This window comes from Solea senegalensis, linkage group LG2 (genome assembly GCF_019176455.1).
Source record: "Solea senegalensis isolate Sse05_10M linkage group LG2, IFAPA_SoseM_1, whole genome shotgun sequence".
Classification (NCBI taxonomy): domain Eukaryota; kingdom Metazoa; phylum Chordata; class Actinopteri; order Pleuronectiformes; family Soleidae; genus Solea; species Solea senegalensis.
In genome coordinates, this window is record NC_058022.1 from 14,791,304 (window position 1) to 14,814,072 (window position 22,769).

Below are 22,769 nucleotides of genomic sequence, written 5' to 3' on the forward strand. Positions count from 1 at the left end.
TGTGTTGCAGAATATTTTCTGCTCTCAAATGTTTCCTGGGACCTGTTCTGCTGCAGATGTGTCTATTTTTAAAAGTAAATTAAAAACAATATCAATCTATATCAATAATTATTTCCATTAATAATTATCTCACAGTGAATTCACATTATATACAGTAATGATGCAGAATAATGGGGATCAACATGTCTCATTTGAAAGTCATTTTTAAGGCTGCAACAATTAAAATATTCAGTTACAAAAGTTAATTGCCAGGTTTTTTTATATATATATATAAAATCAAACAGTTGGTTTGTGATATTTTTAGGATAAAATCAAGCTCTTTATTTTTTTCAGCTTCTTAAATGAGATTTTTTTTTCCTGGTTTCTTTGCTCCATGTAACAAAGAAATAATTAAAATGGAATAATTTTATTTAGGATAATTTAGGAACATATTTTATGCACCCAACAACTAATGGCTTAATTGAGGAAACAGTCAACAGATTATTGATTATGAAATAATTGTGGGTTGCAACCTTTGTAATGTTTTATATTATATTGTAACAGGTGCTCATGTCGGTTAGATTTTTAAAATTGATTCATCTATACCTTTCTCCAGTGTGTTGGTCAGACATGTCGCAGACTTCCATTGCTGTGTGAATGAATTACAGCCACAGATGGACAAAGGATATTTTTAAAGCCTCCCTCACCCTCTTCTACCATCTTAATTCTGCCCATTCTAGGCATTTGTGGAGGAGGGGTATTCTAACTGTGTAAATAGCTCTGGAAATTGCTTGTGGCCTTTGACTGTCTGTGTAATTGCAAGCCTCTTGCAGTATTTTGCTTGGCAGTCTGAGAGGTTAACCCCTGAGGGCTGGAGGCCTGAAGCTCTCCTCCTGACTGGCAGAGGGCTTCTCAAAACCCCACTTGTTCTGCCCCCCAGCCTGGACAACTCTAAGCCGCCGCTGATCCTCTTCTAGATGAGAGGGTGAGTAGGAGGTTGTTGCATTCAACCGTGGCTGAGGCTTAGCAGGTTAAAGCCTGTGGTAGAGTGTCACAGACCCTCACAGACAGACACATAGTGCCCAGGCTGCCTTGTTGCACCTGGGCAATCAGTAGCACTTTGTCACCTTAGCAATGGGGCACGAGCCACGACCACTAAGGTCAGGTTGTAGACATAATCAGATTAAATGCAGGCTGCAGCAGCATTTAGGTTTATCCCTAAAAAACTTTTTCCCGTGTTCCTATGAAACCGTATGATTATGGATAGACTTAGTTTTGTTGCAATCATGTCCATTTAGTAGTCTATAATGTTATTGGTAAATAAAAAAAACAAAAACAACAAGCAACAAAGCCGCAACATGCATTCAGCAGCACGAAAAATACATTTTTGAGTATTAAAATATGTCTGGAAATAATTTAATATCAAACAGATTTTCTCTTCCATGACACTGTTTATTTTGAACGTCTTCATCTCTGAAGCGTCCGGGGGGTCAGGCTGGGTATTCGTGCAGTGGGTGACGTCTTAGCTGTCGGCTGTGATGGATGATGTAGCTGTATGAAATGGTCTGTAGAGGATGCAGCCTCTGTGAGTCACAGCAGAAACTCTAGCGCAAGTAAAAATATGTGTAGTTTCCTCCTTGGATTCCCACATTGTTCTCAGCCAGCTCTGCTCTCCCCAGGCCTTGAGCGTGAGTCTCTGTACACGCCAGTCAAAAGCTACACACAGGCAGAGAAGAAATAGCGAGGCACAAAAGGTCTTTATGTAATGCTGTCATGTTGCATTGATTTTCTTCCCCATATATTTGACAGACAACATAAAATCGTTGCCTTGTGTCAAGTCACGCTGGGCCTCGGCGTTAGCGTCGGCTCTCCCAGTATCACTCAATATGAAATGTTTCTTGGACAAAACATTTGGCGGAGACGTTGACTGTGAGGAATTTGCTTGTGTGAACTCTCAACGTGTTTGTTGCCTTTACACAGAGAAACACATAAAAAGAAAAATGTTTTCAGAGTTAGTATTGTGATTACACCATGTGTGTGCTCTATCCAAGGCCTGTTTTATCAGCGAGGCAGTGGATCAAAGGTTTCAAGGTCCTGACTGAGACTGGGGTGCTGGTCTGTCTCCGGGTTTTTTTCAGCAGCTGTGTAATCAGACCTGGCTGTGACCCTACCTGTCCGGACGTTCCTCCACACCCTCCATCATGTCCATGTGTCATGCATGCGCTGATGAGCGGCTGGTCGTGTGCAACCTCTGAGCTTTTCTGACCCGCAGTCTGATTTAGTGAGGCTATTCCACAACTGCAGACACTGTCGGAACAAGTACGGGGATACAGTAGATTATTCAATATGTCTTCATTTTAAGTCCCACTGATTTACTGTGGAGCTGTGGCCACTCAGGCTCTGCAATCAATAAATGCCTAATTATCATCATAAACACACATATGAAGTACTTACCTGTGCGTTTCCATTTCTGTCTAATACTGTAAAGCAGTGACTCCCAATGTGTGGGCCGCAGACTCCTGGTGGTCCATAAGGGTACTGCAGTTCAAGAGGTCTTAAAGCTAAACAAATAAGGTTTTTAATTTTCAATTTTGCAATTAATAACTGTAAAGTATTCATGACTAGTTAAAGTTCATTGAACTTGCTGTTTGTAAATTGTTACACTTTTCACAAAAGTAAATTCATCCAACGAAATCAGGAGCAACGTCATTAAGGAGATGTAAAGTAAACAAAGATATTTACTCTACTTTTTCAAGGCAAACAGTTTCCTAGAAAAATAAAAAAGCGTATTGTTACAAATGATTTTGGGACGCAGTCGTCTTAAGTTTTGGAATGGCTGCTGTAAAGTGTCTCAGAACTTATTCTGTCTTCTAAAAAAACAACAACAAAAAAGTGACTCTCTGGGCTGAATGTGGCACAATAGAAGAAGCAGCCAGTGTCAGACATGTGGATGCTCGGTGGTCTCTGTTGAGAACACTAAGCTCTGTATTTGCACTCCTCTTGTTGAGGATAACAGCCTCTCCAGTCCAGGTTAGGAGTGGGGCTCCCTGCAGCTGCTGTCTCTGAGGCTGATTAGTGTGGTGATGAGCGAATGAGGGCCAGGGGAGACGCACACATGCACACACACACACACACACACACACTGGAAGGGTTAAGCAGCCGGTTAGGGAGGAGACCTGCTCTGTGTCCAGGATGTTGAGTGCTACAGCACGATGGTGTGCTGTTACACTGCATGAGGCCTCGGCTCCACTTGGATTCTGATTGGGTCTGTAAGATCACAGCCACCCGCCTCCCCTCTCTCCCTCTCTCTCTCTCTCTCTCTCTCTCTCTCTCTCTCTCTCTCTCTCTCTCTGCCAGTCCCCCTTCTCCTCCCTGAGGGTTTCTCTCTCTCCACATCCTCCCTGCTGATTATCACCACTGCCAGAGCTGACTCCTGCACTCCAGCTGCTGTCCACACTCTGGCTCTGGGGCTAATTTAACCAGGCTGCATGAAGGGAGAAAACTTTCTCACACAGACCTCAGAGAAGCTGAGCTGCCACACAGCAAAACTCCTCCCAGGCTTCAGCTTCTTTTCTTCCATCAACCACCACCACTGCTGCTGCTGCTCACTACTAACAGTACACCACATGCTTTTTTGCCAGGTTTTCCCTTGTGGGTCATTTTAACAATATCCAGAGCTACGAATATTCAGACCAAGATCACAGTCCTCTTTCAGTGCAAAACAGACAGCAGTGATTTCCTTGTCCACTACCATGTGTTGAACTCTGCAGGTGTTTCCTCTGAGCAAAGCCACGGTATGAGTTCAGCCTCCCCTGTCCAAAGATTGACTCTCCACAGTCTTTTTTAATGTGAAACTTAAACCTATATAGGTCTTAATATAGAACACACATACAGTATATGTAGCTACTGTATATTTAGCACAATGGGCATTTACATCACTATATAATCAGGAATAACAAAGGGAAACTTGATGTTTGAGTTGTAGAGATTGCAGCCGTGACAGCTCCTTTCTTCGTTAACTGAGGCTCAGAAGTTAGTCTCAGTGTCTCCACAGATTGCTATTTCATTTTAATTGAGTATTTCAATTTATTCTTATTTGATAAAAGCAACGGCTGAATAATTCGCACAAACATCGCCATAATACACAGCCTGAGCCTGTGAAGCAGAAAATCATAGTAATTGACCAGTCGAACAAGTGACTTTGGAGCAGCACAAAAGAGGTGGTTCACAAAGAAGCCAGGAATCAAACACAGGAGGTAAAAAAAAAAAAGGGCAATTTGAAATGCAGCTTGACGAAAGCTTTATTTACACTAAGACTTGATTATCAAAATCTATATTTTTTTTATCTAAAGATACAGTTTTTGTTGTTCATGGAAAAAGCTGTGGTCTAAAGTTGTGTTGAATTCTGAGTGACAGTCAACAATTTAAACAATGTGCACACCATAAACATTAGGTCTGTATCCCATGCCCTGGAATATATCCATGAGCCACTTGGACGCATGCCAGCAGCTCTCGAAGTATAAGGCCTTGTCTTACTTGTGAGTCTGTGCGCCAAAGCAACATTATATGAGCGTTGATGGGGAGAATCCTCTCTCATCCCCGCAGGGCTCCGATGTCTCTCTTCCGGGCTGTTCTGGGTCACACGATTGGACAGAGGGGGCAAGACGCTGCAGCACAGTCCCTGTTCCTCCCCCCCAGACCTGCCATGTAAAATGGAAGCATTGTGACAACACAGACCTGCTCTCATCTTCATGTACACTTTATTTTTTCTCCTCCTTGCAGTACATAATGACCCCAGACTATGTGACGACAGGCATTGTGTCCGACATGTGTCAGACGACATAGAAATTAAAGACGAGGCTCTGGTTCAGTGGCTGCTGCAGGTCTTTTTCTGCTGTGTGGTGTCACCGGGTCCAGAGACATTTAAGGAAAGCGTGTGGGTACAGGACTGTGTGTGTGTGTGTGTGTGTGTCTGCTGTAATACTTATTAAATCATCTCTCACATCTTCGCTCCGTGTGTGTGTGTGTGTGGCCTCTGCTGTAAACGTTGAAGCCAGGTGGTAACAATTGATTAAATCATATTTCTGCCCCGAGCAAGAATTCAATTACGACCTGTAATCTGATGCATTCCTTTGTTCACTTGTGCAACTGTGTAAATTATGCTATACCTATAATGCTTTTTCTGCTGCGTTTTTATCATTTCAGACATGCTAGGAGGTGTTAGGTGGTGTGCACGTGTTACACATATGAAAGGATTTCACTATGAGGAGTGTAATGCAATCAGAGTATGCATTTTCTCAACAGGTGCAGGGTCATGCATGAGTAAACGCTGTGGAGGCTGCAAAGAAAAAACACCAAGCGTCCTTTTTATTTCGAGATTTAAATGTTTGATGTAAACTGTCCAAGAAAGAATAGCTCGTCATTAATGTTTTTCTTTTCCCTCCACAGAAGTTTCCCTCCATCAGTCTTTGCAGTGAACAATGTGGTCACACTACACCTGGCAGGTATTTAATCTCTTCTAGTCACTTTATCTGGGAATCCCCCTATTTTTCAAATATGATGTGCAATTTAGAAATCAAACACCACAACGCTGATCGCTGGCAGACCACTTAGAAGAAGTAGAAGATCCCCCGTTTTTCCTCTATTTAACTAAAATGGATGGAGAACTCGCAGAGTGAACACACAGCCCACTGTTCACGACGAGACGAGTCCTGAAACATTCCCACAAAGACAGACCGATGTTGTCCTGACAAAAAGATGACTAATGTTTAATTTGCTACACGAGTACAAAGTACAGATAAACATGTGTACATATGAGAAAATACATTGTCTTTTACGTATTTATTCTGGTACTGTAGTATATTATAACTCTCATTTCTATTCCGGGAAATAATTTGCCTGCTGTAAGAATTTGGTACTTGCCTTGTTGCTCCTTCTGCAAACTCAGTCTGACCAAAGACAGATAACATCTCAGGTCTCAGAAGCCAATTAAAAACAAATTAACTGTAATTTTGTGTTGTCTACTATTTTTCCTTGTTTATTTGGTGCAATGTTTCTTGGAAACTCCCACCTTTTAATTGCACCACATGCTTATTTTTGTCTTCTTTTTTTTTACCAGTCTCGCCTTTTCACTGGTCTGCAAAATGCTACAGATGCTATCAACGATAATTTTAGCGTGGCCGCGTTTCTGCCGTACACACAGACGTGCACACACACCGACAATGATCTTGTGCATGTATAAATAATTCACATAGGTCAAGCTTTGATCCCCTGATACAGCCTCGCGTTTTGCCAGTAGCGGCAGGAAAACCAGTAGATTGAAAATGAGGAATGCATCAAGGGGTGTGCTGTTTACTTGTAGCTCAGGCAGCTGGTTAGCCAGCCCTCTGCCATTTTACGCCCCCCTCCCTCACTTTTCAATTCCAGCCAGACCCCAGGCTTGGCTACTAACTGGGGGCTGGAATATAGTGCACTGGGGATCAATGCAGCCCTGAGTGAAATGTCAACTGTGGCCCTGCGATGTGTCAGGCTGTGAGGGAGTTGTAATGGCTATTGATCCACTGTGCGCTTAATGCAGAGCGGCCCCGCCACATTGTGAGGCAGCTGCAGCAGAAAAAAAGATATATGTATGAGATGAGCTAAAACTGAGAAAATAGAAAAGAAAGAGCCCACAGTTTTGTCCCCCTCCTTCCATCCCTCCCTCTCTGGCTGCAGATTGATCTTCCTCTTCCTGCTGATTTCAGCTGGGGTCTGTCATTATCTTACTCTGTCATTAGGGGCTCCATTGACAGCCTTGGCTTGTCTGTGTCACTCTATTGAGACAGCAACACTTTTCCCATGCAGCGTTCCCTACATTTATTAAAATCTGTGACAGCCATGTCTTAGCTTTTTCCATAGATGGCTGAGCTCGAGGCAGCGGTGCTGCAGCATAATTGGAACATGAGGCTCTCCGTCCCTGGCTAGTAATATCAGTGAGGTCAGACTGGTTTATAGCAGGCTGCGCGCTATGAAGAACACAAAGTCACATCACCTGTATCTGAGGGTCAGTGCAGTAGTTTGTGCTCCTGTAGGGCCAACCCCACATTTATACCTGCATCTGTGAATCAGCTGCATGATCAGGAGTGTTCACACTGTCACTGATAGGGATGAAAAGAAATAACAACAATAATAATAATATTTCCAAAGTATGAGGTACAGGACTTGGGAATGAGAAGAATCAAAGAGGGAAAAGAGCTGTATTTTTCCTTTTTGCTCAAGGCTTGTTTTTGTGAGAACAGTGAAATGTTTTCTCACCATTAGATTTTATGTAAGATGCACAAAAGACCATTTGTGTCATATAGAAAAAAAATGTGTTTTGCCAGATCAATAATGTCTCTGTATTAAGCTTAAGTAAATTCAACTGTAGATTTAATGGATGTGTCCCAGCAGACAAAGTTAGTGCTTCTGTTTTTAGCAACTAAACTTCATTCTGCAGCACTGACAGCAACACGACAACAAAACTAAAATATGCTCCAAAAATATCATGACACCTCAAAGTTATCCCAGACAATTCCTATGCTAGTGCCAGATTTGTTAGCTGTGTGTAAAAAATGTAGATCTCACATTCTGTGTCAGCATCTTAACATTTCATGTCATGTTGTCTTTTTTTAATGAACAAGGTAATTAAAGGTCATCATTTGAGGTTTGAAGTAAAGCGTAAAGATGGATGGGCCTTACTTTATAAAAATGAAGTGAACCATAGTGCAGCCACCCTTTTCATCACCCAATCATTTTACGTTGTCCTAGTGATTTTATTTGTGCCATGACCACCATACATTTAGATTTTAAATCAGTCATTTTAAAGGGTTTAATTAGATATAGAGATAATTTCATTTAGGAATCAATTACATTAAAATGCCAAAAAATTAAAAACAAATACACCCAGAGGCTTTATTATGTGTACAATGAACATGGAATTAGAAGGTTTTCAAAACATTAAAATGTTATTTTATAGATCAAGTACAAAAGGAGGGATCACTGGTATGTGCCACTGTTTGTGAAATCAAAAATCTTCCTGTGTGTTTTCTTTATTCTTTCCTTGACTTCCCCACACTGTTCCTCTGATCTTTCAAAATAAAACGTCACTTAGTTTGTCAAATAATCAAAGGTAGTGTCAACAACCTTTTCACAGTGCCACAAAATTACACATTACTGTAGAGTGGAGTTAGTCATGGTCACAACCAAAAACTTCAAATCCATCCCCGAAACGTCCAATAAAACCTTCCTCCCATCACCAAAAAAAGAAGAAAAGCAATCACGGCCCTCCCCTTGATAATTTACACTTCTCTTGTCCATGGCAAAAAAAAAAAAATATAAAAATAAATTTACACTCAGACGTCACAGCAGCTGCAACTTCAAAGGGAAAAGCCATATTTGGTTCTGTCTCTGTGACTAAACAGCCTCAAATACACCAGATATCAACGTGAAACAAACTGGAGACAGTAAATGAAAAAGGCTGCAAGAATCAACCCAAACAGTTTAATTCTCACTGTCTTTATATGCACTACACCCCCAAATTTGTGATCACATGATTATTGTTTTTGTTGAAATGTTCTGCTCCCGCACTATCACTGTAGGCTCTCGACAACTTGAAAACATTTCTGGAGGCTTCCGAGAAGTGCACAGTGGGGTGCACTGAATTGAGATTGGTGGTTTGTGTGAGTGTGCGTGTGTGTGTGTGTGTGTGTGGGTGTGTGTTTGCTCTACACTGAAGCAATGCTGAGTGTTGGCTGCTGGTGGAACCAAGAATCTTCTTCATGTTACAGGTGGGACAATCAGACAGGACCAGGGGGTCTCCAGCTTTCTTGGCCCATGTTACATACGATGGAAGTTACTGGGGGGGGTTTGGGGTGAAGCTGATGACATGATGTCTGACAGGGAGTCATAATTCCGTGTGTGATGCACACATGTATTTGAGCTGCACAGCTGTAATATTGTTCGCCTGGTCTGGAAAGATTTATTCCAGATTGCAGAGCCTCTGGGGTCAATGGCCGTGGCCTTATACATGTGGGAGGTTTGTGCTCGTTCTTTATGGAGCTACGTACCAGGATTTGTTTTTGGTAGAGCAGAGGAATGGGGAAAAAAAACAAATCTATGAGTGAAAAAGGTTTTTTTGTTTAACTTTTATTAAAACAATTTCCCTCCATGCAAATATAAACACAAATTCACACATTCTTGTACAGCATCATTATTCACATTCACCAGAAACGCATCACAACTAAATGCCTAACCCCTAACTTAAACCCAATTCTAATTCAAACCCTAAAATTAATGTTCTTTCAAGTTGTGTGGAGGACGAGCCAGAATGTCCTCACAAGGACAAAATACTCGCTCAAAGATAGGATTACATCCAAATTCGTCCTCACGTCCTACGTTAATTCCATGTTTACATACTACAAATATATCAGCGAGAGAAATAAGAAAATGGACACAAAGGAGAAAAAAGAAAAACCTACATTCACCTCTTCCAGTGTAACAGAAGGCCGTCTTTCCAGATGAATGTCCGTTTGAAATGGCAATCCATCTGAATCTATATTTCCCATACAGTTCACATCTTTATTTTCCTGCGGTGAGAAAAGTGTTTTAATGATGTTTTTCCTCAAACCACAGGAAAACAGAGCGTGTCGATTATTTCGCGTTTGCTCGAATTTCTGTCTCCACCAAAGTTTAAAACAAAAAACTATGGCTCGTTCCTGTCTGACAGGAAGGAGCTATTTTTCCACAGAGAGATAAGAAATGTTTAATCCAACACCCACTGTGAGAGGAAAAACTAATGCATATCCCACTATCTCGCCTGTCTCCCAGCGAGATGAAATTGAAATTTTAATGCATTTTAGAGTTTTTCCTGTCAAATGGAGACGCTGATAGACACGGCCATGTCATATTTACAGTATGAACCTGAACAGCCATGGTTTAATGCACTCTACAATACTGCCATCTCCAACTTCTTTGGAACAAAACATGCTCTTGAACATAAAGGAAAGGCAAAGAACAAAATTATTCCTCAGGCTTTCTATCAAGCTTCTGCATTCATAGCAAAGTCTAAAGGGCATGTCAATCCTCCTGCCTCAGAGAGAGGTAATTATCCTTTTCCTGTCAGAGAACAACAAATGATAGCCAACTATGGGGGTGCATTTTCAGGAGCTGAAATTTGTCAATAGGAAGGAGAAGGAGGTTTAATTTTCTGGCAGCTGCGTAACTACTCTTATCATTTTTTTTTTTTTTTCCTTTTTGTCATTTGGTGCATGTTTCTTTCTTTCACATGAGCTTACAAGGGGTAGTGCTGTTTGTTTATGTCTGTGTGCCTCTGAGGGTGTATTTATGTGCCCTGCATTACCATACCTATTTATAGTCCCACACTTTCTTGCAGTCACCTTTTTTTTTTTTTTTTGCTGTTGTGACCATTTCACAGATTATATATTGTCCAAGTAATTTCCCTTTCAGCATCTGTGGGTTTTTTTTTACCTTTCAGAGAAAGCCGTGAATGGAGGGAAAATTATCACAATTACTCATATAATTGAGCCGTCTTTGTAGCAAGTGCAGCTTCAGTAGCTCTTTTTTTCCATCAGCCAAAATGGTTTCATTATATGGGTTTTTCATATTCCCTGACATGGGGCTCTGCTGAGGGCCTGGCGCGTGGATGAGATGCAGGACGAACAGAGCGAATCATTAAGGTCACAGTAGGAATAATTATCCCAGCTATGGAAAGAGCATCTACAGCCTTTTTTTTTTGTCTCCCCCGGCACAAATGCAATGTCCACGGCTTTTAGTTACAAAGAACTTTGTTACAAATGGAGCTTCCACCTTCTACTTATACAAAGGAGAGAGGGGGAGAGCAAGACTTGTATCAACATGACAATTTTCCATCATTAAGACTAATGACAGGCACAGACTGTGGGGATCAAGGGGAGCACAATAAAGAGAGGTGCATTCAGGTGTTGGCTGAGTGCTGACCTCCTTCCTGTCTTTGTTGGAGACTTAACTCTTAACAAAAACTAAAAAGGGATTTCAGACTGAAGGCGCAGTACAGCAGCTGAACGTCAAGCAGCCCCAGCTCTCCAAATTTACATGTTCTCTATTTGTAGGGAAATTAATTCAATTAGGCCTGCTTGCAAAAAAATGTCTAATGAGTTGTTTCACTGTTGGTGAAATACTGCAAATCCACAGATTTTTATTAGCACAAGCTCTCTCACACCCAAAAAATCGATTAAAAATCATTCCATGCTCAGATGCTCCTCACTTAACAGGTGGGATATACTGCAACACGTGCCAAGTATGAAGCTTTAATGTGACACTATAGTTTCTTTTACAGCTTAGCTGAATTAAGTAAAAGCCATATTTTCCCCTCTCTCCCCAGCCTTCACTCAGGTAATTGGTCATTTTGCAGCCAATTTCAGGCAGGTTGGATGCTTGCTGCCATGGCCTGACCCCTGCTGCTGCAGTAATGGGGACAGCGTTTCTACCAGTTCGCTGGGGACTTTGCCACACTGTAACCCCAGCTCTCTGATGAGAGAGCTGCTGTGAACACCGGAAAAGAAGTTGGGAAAAAAAAAGACTTCTGGACTCTGCAATGACCAGCACCCTGACCCTAACCCTGTAACACACATGGATTCCCTATTTTTACTCACATGAATGCAGGGATTTTGTTTCTTGAACTAATTATTTTATTTTATTTTTATTTTTTTTAATAAATGAAAATCAGTTGAAGTCTTCAGAGCAACAAGTCATGTCCAAGTCCAAGTAGAAGTAAATCCTCAGGTTCTTCATCAGCATCTAAAAACAAACAAAAACATACCTTACATTCTTGAAAAAAAACTAATTCATGATTAACATTTTAATATATAAGGACAGAAATTATAGATATTTTGCTTGTTAATATAATGACTTTTTCTGGTGTTTAGTGTATATAATAAAAAATGTGTTATATATATATATGTATATATATATATATATGTATATATATATATATATATATATGTATATGTATATATATATGTATATATATATATATATACATATATATGAAATAAATGTAATGGTGATCCTCCTGTAAATGGACTGTCCCAATTACAAATATTTGAAATGGGATTTAAAAGACTTAACACAGACTAATGTTAAACAAATGTTATTCATTCTTTTATATATTCACAAACACCTATTTAATGATGGTCATTTGAGAAGCAAATTTCTTTTTCATTTAGAAATCAAATAATCTGGATTCATTTGGCTTTAAAATTGGAAAAAAATAATAACAAATTATACAGACAGGTTTTAAAGTGATCATAACTCCAAAACAAACTGCATGTTTTCTTTAAATACACGAGGTTGTTGTGACAATAAATTTGCTTTAGACAGTTTGACATTTTCTAAAAACAACGAAAAACTTAATTTTATCTCTCTGTGTCTCCTCTTGGCCCTTGTGATAACACAATCAATTAACCAGTGCTGCAATCTCGTTTCTCAGCGATTGTGATTCTTTTTTTTTTTGTTTACATCTAAAACCAGTAAACAAAATCAATCCACGTTTTGATGCCACGCTGCACACGAAATGCAGACACTGAGTCGAGTTAATTGTAGTGGACCTGTTTGCGTCCACTGACGCCGCGAAATTACAGGATGGCAGCGAGCAGCAACAGCAGACAGGAAGCAGAACAAAAGGCAATTTCGCTTGTTTGTTTCACTGCCTTCAAAACGTGAAATGCAACCTTCAGTGTGACATTCCCGCTCAAATTAAGTTTGCATTTGAAGCTGATGTTATGTGACAATAACGATGTGCAAATGAGAAAAGGATGAGTATTAATCTATATAAAACATGTGTGTGAGAATAATTCATTTTCACTTTGTGATCTAATTGCATTTGCAGTAATGACGCAGGGCATGTGATGTGAGGCGAAATTACAATGTGTGCAATTAAATAAAAAAAACAACATGAATTTCAGATTTTTCCCCAACCGTAATTATTATTATTTTTTATTTACAAATAGAGTAAAATAGCAAAGCAGATTCGGTGATTTAATTAAAATCATAAATGACATGAAGGCCTAAAATTTAATCTGCAAAATGCGAAAGAAAATTAAAACTCACAGTTGAAAATGACAAGAATTAAATACATGATCACGTGCACAGTGACTGTGCGGGAAGCTGAGCCTACACACACACACACACACACACACACACACTAACCATAACCTAACCACATTCACATTCCCCAAACCTCGGAAATGAGGTTCTGCCTCACTAGGGCCAGGTTTTGGTCTCCATGACGACTACTGGTCCTGACAAGGTCAGTGTTTGCAGGCCAGAAAAGGTCCCAAAGAGACAACAAACACAAGAACACACACATTTGGGGGCTGTGTAAAAATTGTGGGGTTGGCACCTGTGGTTGAGCAGGACTTTGTGTTGCCGGACCAAAATGAAGTCTGTGACATCTTGTCCCGTTTTAACACACACACACACACACACGCGCGCGCGCGCCCGCGCTCTCACCCTCAGGTGAAGAGCAGCAGGTGTTAAAACACCCTCAGCCACAGAGCGACACACTCCTAATGAGTCCTGCCTCATCCATGTATGGAGAACTTCCATCTTTTTGCTGCTGCTGCATCAGTATCCGGTTCATGTGCTGCCACACAGCAGTCACACACTTACAATGGAGGGTTAGTGTCACAACCCCGCTCATGTCAATGACATAGGAATTCCTTCAAAATAATAATTTCATCCTTAAGGTGTGTAAATTATTGATTGCATAAAAATAAAAAAAAATAAAAAAGGGGCAGCAGGAGTTAATTATGTCTACTTCAACAACAAACAAAAAAAAGTGTATTATTAATTATTTAAGTATTCTCGTGGTAATATTTTCTTTCCCCTCTCTGCAAAGTCTGCCCCTTTTCTCTTAATGGTTTTGCTCGCAGCCGCGTTTCAGTTTGTAGATACTATAATCGTGGGAAAATAATGACAGTTATCAGTCGCACCCACCAAGTACCCATAAAAAACTGTCCTCTGTTCTGGAAGATGATAATTATTGGTTGTACCACCATTATCATTGTCGTTGTTGATAGAGGAAATCTTGAAGCATTTTTCGAAAGTAATTCCAGAGAAATCACTTCAAATTGGCCTATTTTTTTCCCTTTTTGAGGGGGGCAAGGGACCAGCTTGCGTTATAGCCTAATATTTTCACAGAAATCTTTAAATCCAGGCTGTGGCTGCCGCCTGCACATGGCACACACTGTGGCACGTGCAGGCGCTGTGATGTCAAAGTCTCAATTTTGGATATATCACATTTTTTTTCTGTTTTTGAGATCAAGTATGCAATTACTCTGATCATCACCGTGGCGGAATTGAACAGCCTTTAACTTGATATTCAGGTGGAGATGGAGAGACTGCGGATGGAGCAGCCAGGCTGCACAGTTCCCGCTCTTCTGTGCAGGAACCGGGAGAGGAAGAGGAGCAGCAGCAGCAGCCTGCAAATGAATCCTAATGTGAGGAGATGCTTGATATTTTCTCCTACTTCTTCCACCGTACGCATGGAGGCTCGTTGATCCCGGATGCTTCTCCATCACAGGATTTTCTTCTTTTTTTTAAAGTAAGACAAACATTTTTATTTTAGCTTGATAAATGTAGGTTACGCGGCAGCAGCAAAGATCCTGCCTCTGCTTTAAGGTGTGAGACTTTGAAACATGCAGGCCAGAGGAGGAAATAGAAAATCTCTCCTCCTTCGTCAGTTCAATTTAATCAAATGTCCGTGGATAATTATTCTTGTAAGGCTGCGGGGGTCTGCGTGGCCCACCCACCGATCCATCCATCCATCCTCACTTTAGATCCACGCTAATCAGAGGTGCCACAGTGTTTTAACTAACTGTGACCATTAAATGATCGCGATATAAGGGTGCGTAAAGTCGTTTGAAAAGCGTTTAAAGTGATTACAAAATGGACCTTTGTGTGTGTGTGGCATGGCTGTGCCACAAAACAAGGAGACGATCCATTTCCCACGATTATATCGCTGCCTAATGTGAGCAAATGATCCATATGAACAAGGCTTCAGGTGTTTAAATCATTTTTTTTAATGACACATTAATATGATGCAGCTCTTAATTAAGACTATACACTGAATAAAGTCAGACATGTGCATATTGTGATGCTTTGATGTTTTCAGGTGCTAAATATAACCAAATAAACCTCATCATGTGACATCAGAGCAAACTGTTTTAACATCCCACTGCTGCCAGGTGTAAGTGAGACCTCAGGCCGCTGCAAGTGTTAAATACATGACTAATTACAGGCCTACTTATGAAAATTGAACACTAGTGTTATGCTAATACACTTTGTTCCGTGATAGAGAAGTAAGAGCTTTAATCAGAAAGGCTTTAATCAAACTGGCCATGCAGTAAGCACAGCGTCTTTAACGAGGCTGGGAAATTGATTTAACTTTATTAAATGACGTTTACGCGACTCTTTTTTTTTCATGGCAGACCCAAATTATCCAGCCATTTACTGAGATCCATGACCACGTTTGATTAAATATTTTTTTGTTTTTTTTTAATTAAGCAGAGAGAATGTGGCCACACATGTATGTTAATGTTAACTACTACTACAACTAATAATAATGACAATAATAATATCAATAATAATAATAATAATAATGAGTCTTGACATGTCAGATGAAATCTGAGGTTTTGTGCTTTTCCTTGACTTCATCAGCTTCTTCGGACCCAGCCCCAGCGTCGCCAATCGGCTTCCCTCTTGGAGAGAGTGGACCAATCAGCGTCAGTCTTCGATGAATATTCATGAGTCCGAGATTCAAACCTTTGAGCGAGTTTGTGTTGGTCCACAGCATCATACCTAGGACTTTTCACAGGGACAAACTGCATTTTCTTATGAATGGAAAGAGAAAAAATCAGCGCGGCTTAAATTGGGACTCGTCCTTCACTGAGATCATAGACGGAAAACAACAAAAGCGAGACGAGGGCAACCGCCAGAAGAGATGACAATGACTACAATTCCAGAAAGTCTTAATAGCCCTGCCTCAGGAAAAGCAGTTTTCATGGAGTTTGGACCCCCGAGTCAACAAATGTCGCCTTCCTCCATGTCGCATGGACACTACCCCATGCACTGTTTACATTCTGCAGGTCATACCCAGCACGACAGCTACAGTCCAGGCTCATCGTTCCCCAGATCTTTGGGTTATCCATACGTCAACTCCGTCGGCAGCCATTCTACAAGTCCATATCTGAACACAGTACAGACCTACCAAAACAGCTCGGCTCTCACACAGACGCGGTTAGAGGACACAGGTAAGTGTGCAACTGCGTCTTTCCACCTTAAATATTAACTTTACACGTATAAACGCGGCTGTCTGCTCTGTGCAGTCCTTGGTGCATCGAAAAAAGCGACCCAGACTGCGGAATTAGGCTTGTAATTATTTATTGCGTAACGCTATAAACAATGTATGCAATTAAAGGTAATTATACCTAAAGTACTGCACTGGAGTATTCATTGCCGCACAAACACTGTTGGCTACAACTGCTTGCTCATTTTCTCCTTCGTCTTCTTCTTCTCCTTCTTGTATCTGCTCTTGTATGTGGGTGTGTGTCTGCCTTCAGCGCCAGAGACAGAGAAAAACACGGTGGTGGAAGGCGGAGAAGTGCGATTTAACGGCAAAGGGAAGAAGATCAGAAAACCCAGGACTATCTATTCGAGTTTACAACTTCAAGCTCTGAACAGAAGATTTCAACAAACTCAGTATTTGGCGTTACCGGAGAGAGCGGAACTGGCAGCGTCGCTGGGTCTCACTCAGACACAGGCAAGTCCGTGAAATAGCTCCACTCTGCAGGGACAGCCATTCTTTCACAACTGGCCGGTTGTTTTGTTAATAGTATTATTGTTATCAAGGATACATGTACAATATAATTTTACCCCTTCAACTTGACTTTGTGACTATTTAAATGGAATTTGATGCGTGCGTAAATCGTGCGTAATTCCTCTCTTTTAAATCTACCTTTAGACTGTAACTTCACTTTTAATCGTGTCATCCAAATGATTTTAATTCCCTTTTATCATTGTCCATCAGGTGAAGATCTGGTTTCAGAATAAGCGATCTAAATTCAAGAAACTCATGAAGCAAGGAGGCGGCACAATTGACGCCAGTGCTTTGGCCACTGGCCGTGGACTTTCGAGCGGCTCTCCGTCGGTGGCACCTGTGTGGAGCTCGCCGACTACAGTGAAGACGTCAGTGGGCACGACCGGATCATACATTCCCAGCTACACCTCATGGTATCCAACCACACACCAAGAGTCTATGCAACAGTCACAGCTCATGTGAACACGGACCTCAGCCCGCGACTCTGCTCGTGCGTGGCTCGTGTGTCAAGATGGTGAAGGAAGGCGCTCACGACCTCGCAGCGCGGCACAGCACTGATAACGCACAACACCAAACCCGGGGTTTGATTGCCGCGTGGCGCCAGCTCACACCGTGACCTCCTTAAACCGGATGACAGACAGCAGCAAAGAAGAAGAAGAAGGAGGAGAAGAAAAATAAAGCAGCAGAGACTGAAAAAGCGCACAGTGTGCGCCAAAGGGCAACACGCCTAGTCAGCGGAAATCGTGGACAAATGGATCTCTCTTTTTTGGCTGCTATTTATCACTTTTGTGTCGGTTTTCGTTTGCTTCTGTTTTTTTTTTTTGGAAAAAACATATGTGTGTGAGTTATTCTGTTGTTGCGCTGTAGGCGTCATGTTTATGATAAAACGTGTTTGTTTACGCCTGAAGTCCAGATGCCCGAGGCGACAAAGGCCTAAAAAATGTATCAATCTGCATCCACCAAAGGTTAATTAGGCCGCAGGGATGTTGTAAGCAGTGGCGCAGACACTTCAGGGACTCAAATAAAAAAGGGACACCCCCTCATCATTATTAATCGGCAAAAAAAAATATTACAGTGAAAAAGCTTGTACCTATTTATTTATTTCAATAAACATAAACTCATGCAGATGTTGAATAGGTTTCTTAAAAATTGATGATATGATAAATAAATATAGAATTTGAACAAAAATGTCTTTCAAAAGGGGGGTCCTTACCTGGTGATTGGACAAAAGGGACAGGTGCTTAAACACCACCTGAGATGTCTCGTGTGCACGTCCACGGCTCTAACATCTGAAACATTATCTACACGTCACACACCAGCACATTCAGCCACAGAGCATATTATATCGTTCAAAAGCCTCAAATTGCTACTATGTTGTTACTACGTGTTTGTTATTTAAGTTTAAATTATTATCCTGGCCTCCTTTTGTTCCATGTCTGTGTTCCTTTTGTAAGTGTGTGTTTTTTGAAATAACAACACTGTGTTGTTGGAGCTGCACTAATGCAAGCGACGCTTTTTCTATGCCGTGCGACGATGTTCTGTGAAAAATGTAAACGGCCTGACGAAGTTGCTGCTTTAGAAAAAAAAATATCCCGAGGGTGAGAGCAGCTCATGTGTCACTGTATTTTGTACATAATTTTCAGATTTTTTTGTTTGTTTTTGTTTTGTGCTGTATACTGGATACGCTGTGAAACAGGGTTTTAGGCTTTCTTTATGTGTCGAGATGTGTTTAGTCAAAATAGAGGATATTTAGTTTTGTATTGATCACTTTAATTTATTGATCTGTTTCTGAAGGTTGTGTACATCATGTGCAAAGTTTCAAAAGCAGTAAAAAAAAATATGATTTCAATTATGTCAAGAAAGGTGTCTGATTTAAGATCCTCTCCCTCTTTCCCTCTCTGTCTCTCTGCACCCTCTTTATCTCCTCGTGTGGAAAAGAGAAATGTTCTACAGTGAGTGCGTCTGTGTTGACGATTTATGGTTATGTTTAGCGTTTAGCCTCATGTGCTGCTGTTGCTGCTGATAGTGACTGGATGCAGATGTTGTCAAACCTCTGGTGTGACTCAAGAATTATGGAAATCCAATGCTGAAAAATGAATGCATGCACCGCGAACATGTGGTTAAGCTTCACAACATGGAGCAGAATTCAGGGCATGAAGCGCGTGTGATAAACACTGCTGAAACCACAGTGAATCCATGTGAGCGCTCACTGGTGTTGTTGTGATTTCAGCGCGTCTGTGCGGGAGACAGCGCGAGAGTGAGCGTGGCTTCATTCAACAACGTCGCTTCTTTCTTTTTTTTTTTAAACTTTTCCTTCAGCTAAACTCGATCATTTTTTTCTCCGTTCGCCTTTGACAATCCCGGTGTTCTGCTGTGAATGGGATGTAGATCAATTGAGTGTGTTAAGTGAATAATTGCGCCAGAGGCAGGTGCTGTAAAAAAAAGAAAAAAAAAGAGTGGATGAGCTGGGACACTGCGGGGCGGATCAGATGGAGACCAGTGAAAGTGAAAAGTTCAAAGGCCTTCTTGTTATGAGGCACTTTATTCCTCTGCCCCGTGACACGAGCTCTGCAGTGGTTGATCTTATCATATTCTCACAAATCCACGTAAATAATAGAGAACGTTTGTTTTTAATTTTACGCTTGTGTTTATTTATTTTTTAGAAAAATAAAAATAAAAAAACGACAGAAAATTAATTGGAGGTGGAAATTAAGTCTTCACATTAACTAAAATATTACTGAAGTATCACGAGTATTATTAGTATTGTTATTTTTATCATTAGTATTATTATTTTGTTGTATAAGAGTAAAATAAGACGAATATGAATTCATGCGGATTTAATAACAATAATAACGAACATAAGCCAAAGATTTAATTTGTTTTTACATTTTAAAACAAAAATAACAAAACATCAGCGATTGATTGTAAATGCGCGGCCTCCTCCTATAATGTCACACATGAATATTACAGTGTTTTGCAATGATGACATAAATATAATTCAGTAAGATCAATATGGCAAAGATTGATCCTGAAACCATTTATTTAGCGATATATTTGTTAAATTTCGTTCCATATTGTCCCTGTGTTAAATCAGACAAACGTGCCCGCTTATTGCTATATTCTTATTCTTATTATTTTATAATCTCTAACCAACAACACCAAACGAATGAAGTCCAGTTTATCTATAATGCTCGCTCTTAGAAAAACATCCCCTGCTTCAAACCTGCACTCTCAATTCTTAATGCAAACACATGCATAGGCTACAGTCCTTTGTGAGCAGCCTATATTTCGATTCCATTAAACGAGAATATGAATTGCGCTGTTGCTGCTGTAGTGAACATAAACATGCCTACCTAGCTCTAGAAAGGCGCAGCTGCACATCCAAGAGGGTCAGTGTTATTTCGCTGCATTCTCCTCTTGATTATACGAGCTGAGCCCATCAAACCCTGCAGCATAATTACAGTAATTTCGCCCCTTATTTATTCTAATGCAGTTTCCTATCTCCGAGGTAATTATGAGCAATTTTTTTCGCATGGAGGATCTTTCTGCGTTGACAAAGGAGATAGTGCTCTGAAAGAAATGTGCTGCCGCTGCTGCTGCTGCTTCTGCTGCTGCTGCCTTGAAAAAAATAAAGGAGCTGAAATAGGTGAGCTGCCATTTCGTGACTGTTTCCTCAGCCTTACATGTATAAGGCTGGCAAATTGCTTGCAGGTGTACAACGCGGACTCGTCAACGTGAGGAGGCTTCAAAATTAGCAGAGCACAAAGCAGGAGTAATGAAAGCAGGGCGCACAAATTAAAGAACAACTTGTGTGTCTCCTCGTCCTTTACATGTCCTCTCCTTCTCTGAGTCTGGCTGCTGCAGGACTTTTTATTTATTTATTTATTTATTTATTTATTGTTGTTGTTGTTTTTTAAACACACAAAAAAATCCTTCCTTGGTTGTACCTTTATAGATTCTATTTAAAAAAAGTTGCATCAGAAAAATAGTTTTTTTGTGGTTTTTTTACTAACCTGTCTTTGAAGTAATAATTAAAAAAATGATCAGCTCCACTCACTGATCTGAGTGAGAATATGAGGTAAATATACACGAGGAGAGAAGCAAATGAGTAAAAAATCCGTTTCCTTTCCTTCTTTTTTTTTTTTTTTGTTAATGCATTTACTTCACTTTCAATCAAAGTGTAAAAAAAGCGTTTGATACACACCTCTCAGCCTGGCGTTGAAGAGGCCAGCTCCCTCACAAATCAGCAGCGTGAGTCATGATGAGCAGCAGCAGCAGCAGCAGCAGCAGCAGCAGCAGAAGCAGAAGCAAACAAACACCATGAAAATCCCACAAAATGTGTCCCATGTGCTGGTCTCAGCTTTAGCAGCAGAGTTCAGAATATGACTGAAAAATGCCTGCTTTATTTCCCCTCTTTATAGCTGATGGGGAAAAATGTAGATTATTAGCATAAATGTTTACTCCTCATTACGCTGATGACATTGTGCACTCGAGATCTTGGTAATCTTTGGGGGGAAATTATGAGTAATTTTTTAAAATTTAAAGCAGCAGTTACCATGCAATTCAGGCTAATTCCGCGTAGGCTCCACACGGATATAATTATCGTCGAGTCAAGATGTGAGGCTAAAAACTATGCATTGATATTCCCATTTATTATGTACATACAACTTTGACAATGTTGATGCCTGCAATAGCGGGAAATTGTCTTGTGTAAAAAAAAAAATGCATCCCATATTAGGACATCTAAAATTGCGAAGAATTATATAGTAATTGCAGGCTTTCAGATTTGAAAGCCAGAATGTTCAAACCAGAGCCAATGTGGATGAAATTACAGATCAGGGTATAAATTAAGAGGGCATGGCATTTACAAGTTGCCTAGAAAAATGCAGGAAAAAAAGTATAAACCACAGCAGCTAATCTGTGATGACTAGAGTCACGTGGAGCAACAGACACAAAACTATCTGTTTATTTATTAAGAAGTAATCGATAAAATAATCTGAAAACCATTAAAAGTTTGGAGGTGGAGTCATGTCACTGGTATAAGTCACTGTTTAATAACAGTAAACCTGTCTTTCTGTCAATCTATCTATCTATCTATCTATCTATCTATCTATCTATCTATCTATCTATCTATCTATCTATCTATCTATCTATCTATCTATCCATCTATCTATCACTTTTGACCTGTACATTTTAGTTTAAATGAACATAATATAATAACATTGCACTTTGAAAATGTTGAAAAAGTTCAGGACTTTTATTTTTCACATGTGGCTGGACATATGGTTTGTATAATAGTATAATATAATACAATATAATATAATATAATATAATATAATATGATATAATATAATATAATATAATATAATATAATATAATATAATATAATATGATATGATATAATATAATATAATATAATATAATATAATATAATATATTATAATTTAACATCTATCTATCTATCTATCTATCTATCTATCTATCTATCTATCTATCTATCTATCTACCTCATGTAATCATCATAAATGTGGCTTTATATGTTCCGCCTACGGGCCCCTGTGAGGCCCATAAATAGTAATGTAGGTCAGTGTGCTCGTCTTCAGAGATCAGAGATCAGACTTTGTGAGACTGTGAGAAATGTTTCCATGATGTTGTAGCTCGAGGCTGTCTTCTTAGACCCACTTCTTCTCTCTCTCTCTCTCTCTCTCTCTTGTTAGGCTGACTCCATAAAACGTCGTCTGGAAAGCGCATGTCTGACTCCACAGAGTCTGAGGATCCTGTGCTCGTTCATGCCCACCCTGGTCTTTGCCAAGGCGTTGTTGTTCTGTTTCCTCCCCCCCTCAGCTCAGCTCAGCCTGCAGCCCGGGCCTCTCTCTGCCTGCCTGCCTCCCTCAGCCCC

General features: G+C 40.3%; 1 protein-coding gene across 1 annotated transcript; it reads left to right on the forward strand.

The window, feature by feature from the left end:
• Positions 1 to 14,231: 14,231 nt before the first annotated feature.
• Positions 14,232 to 18,719, forward strand: dlx1a (distal-less homeobox 1a). Its single transcript, XM_044050736.1, has 4 exons — positions 14,232 to 14,596; positions 15,712 to 16,304; positions 16,614 to 16,813; positions 17,081 to 18,719. Exons 2-4 carry the CDS (start codon positions 15,995 to 15,997, stop codon positions 17,330 to 17,332), a joined length of 762 nt encoding a protein of 253 aa, XP_043906671.1. The 5' UTR covers positions 14,232 to 14,596; positions 15,712 to 15,994; the 3' UTR covers positions 17,333 to 18,719.
• The last annotated feature ends 4,050 nt before the right edge of the window (positions 18,720 to 22,769 follow it).

What these genes read in the sequence shown, in the direction of transcription:
- dlx1a (XM_044050736.1), top strand. Translation starts at nt 15,995, where the DNA reads ATGACAATGACTACAATTCCAGAAAGTCTTAATAGCCCTGCCTCAGGA. An exon ending in GACGCGGTTAGAGGACACAG is followed by an intron (nt 16,305 to 16,613) that starts GTAAGTGTGCAA and finishes GTCTGCCTTCAG; the next exon opens with CGCCAGAGACAGAGAAAAAC. An exon ending in TGGGTCTCACTCAGACACAG is followed by an intron (nt 16,814 to 17,080) that starts GCAAGTCCGTGA and finishes ATTGTCCATCAG; the next exon opens with GTGAAGATCTGGTTTCAGAA.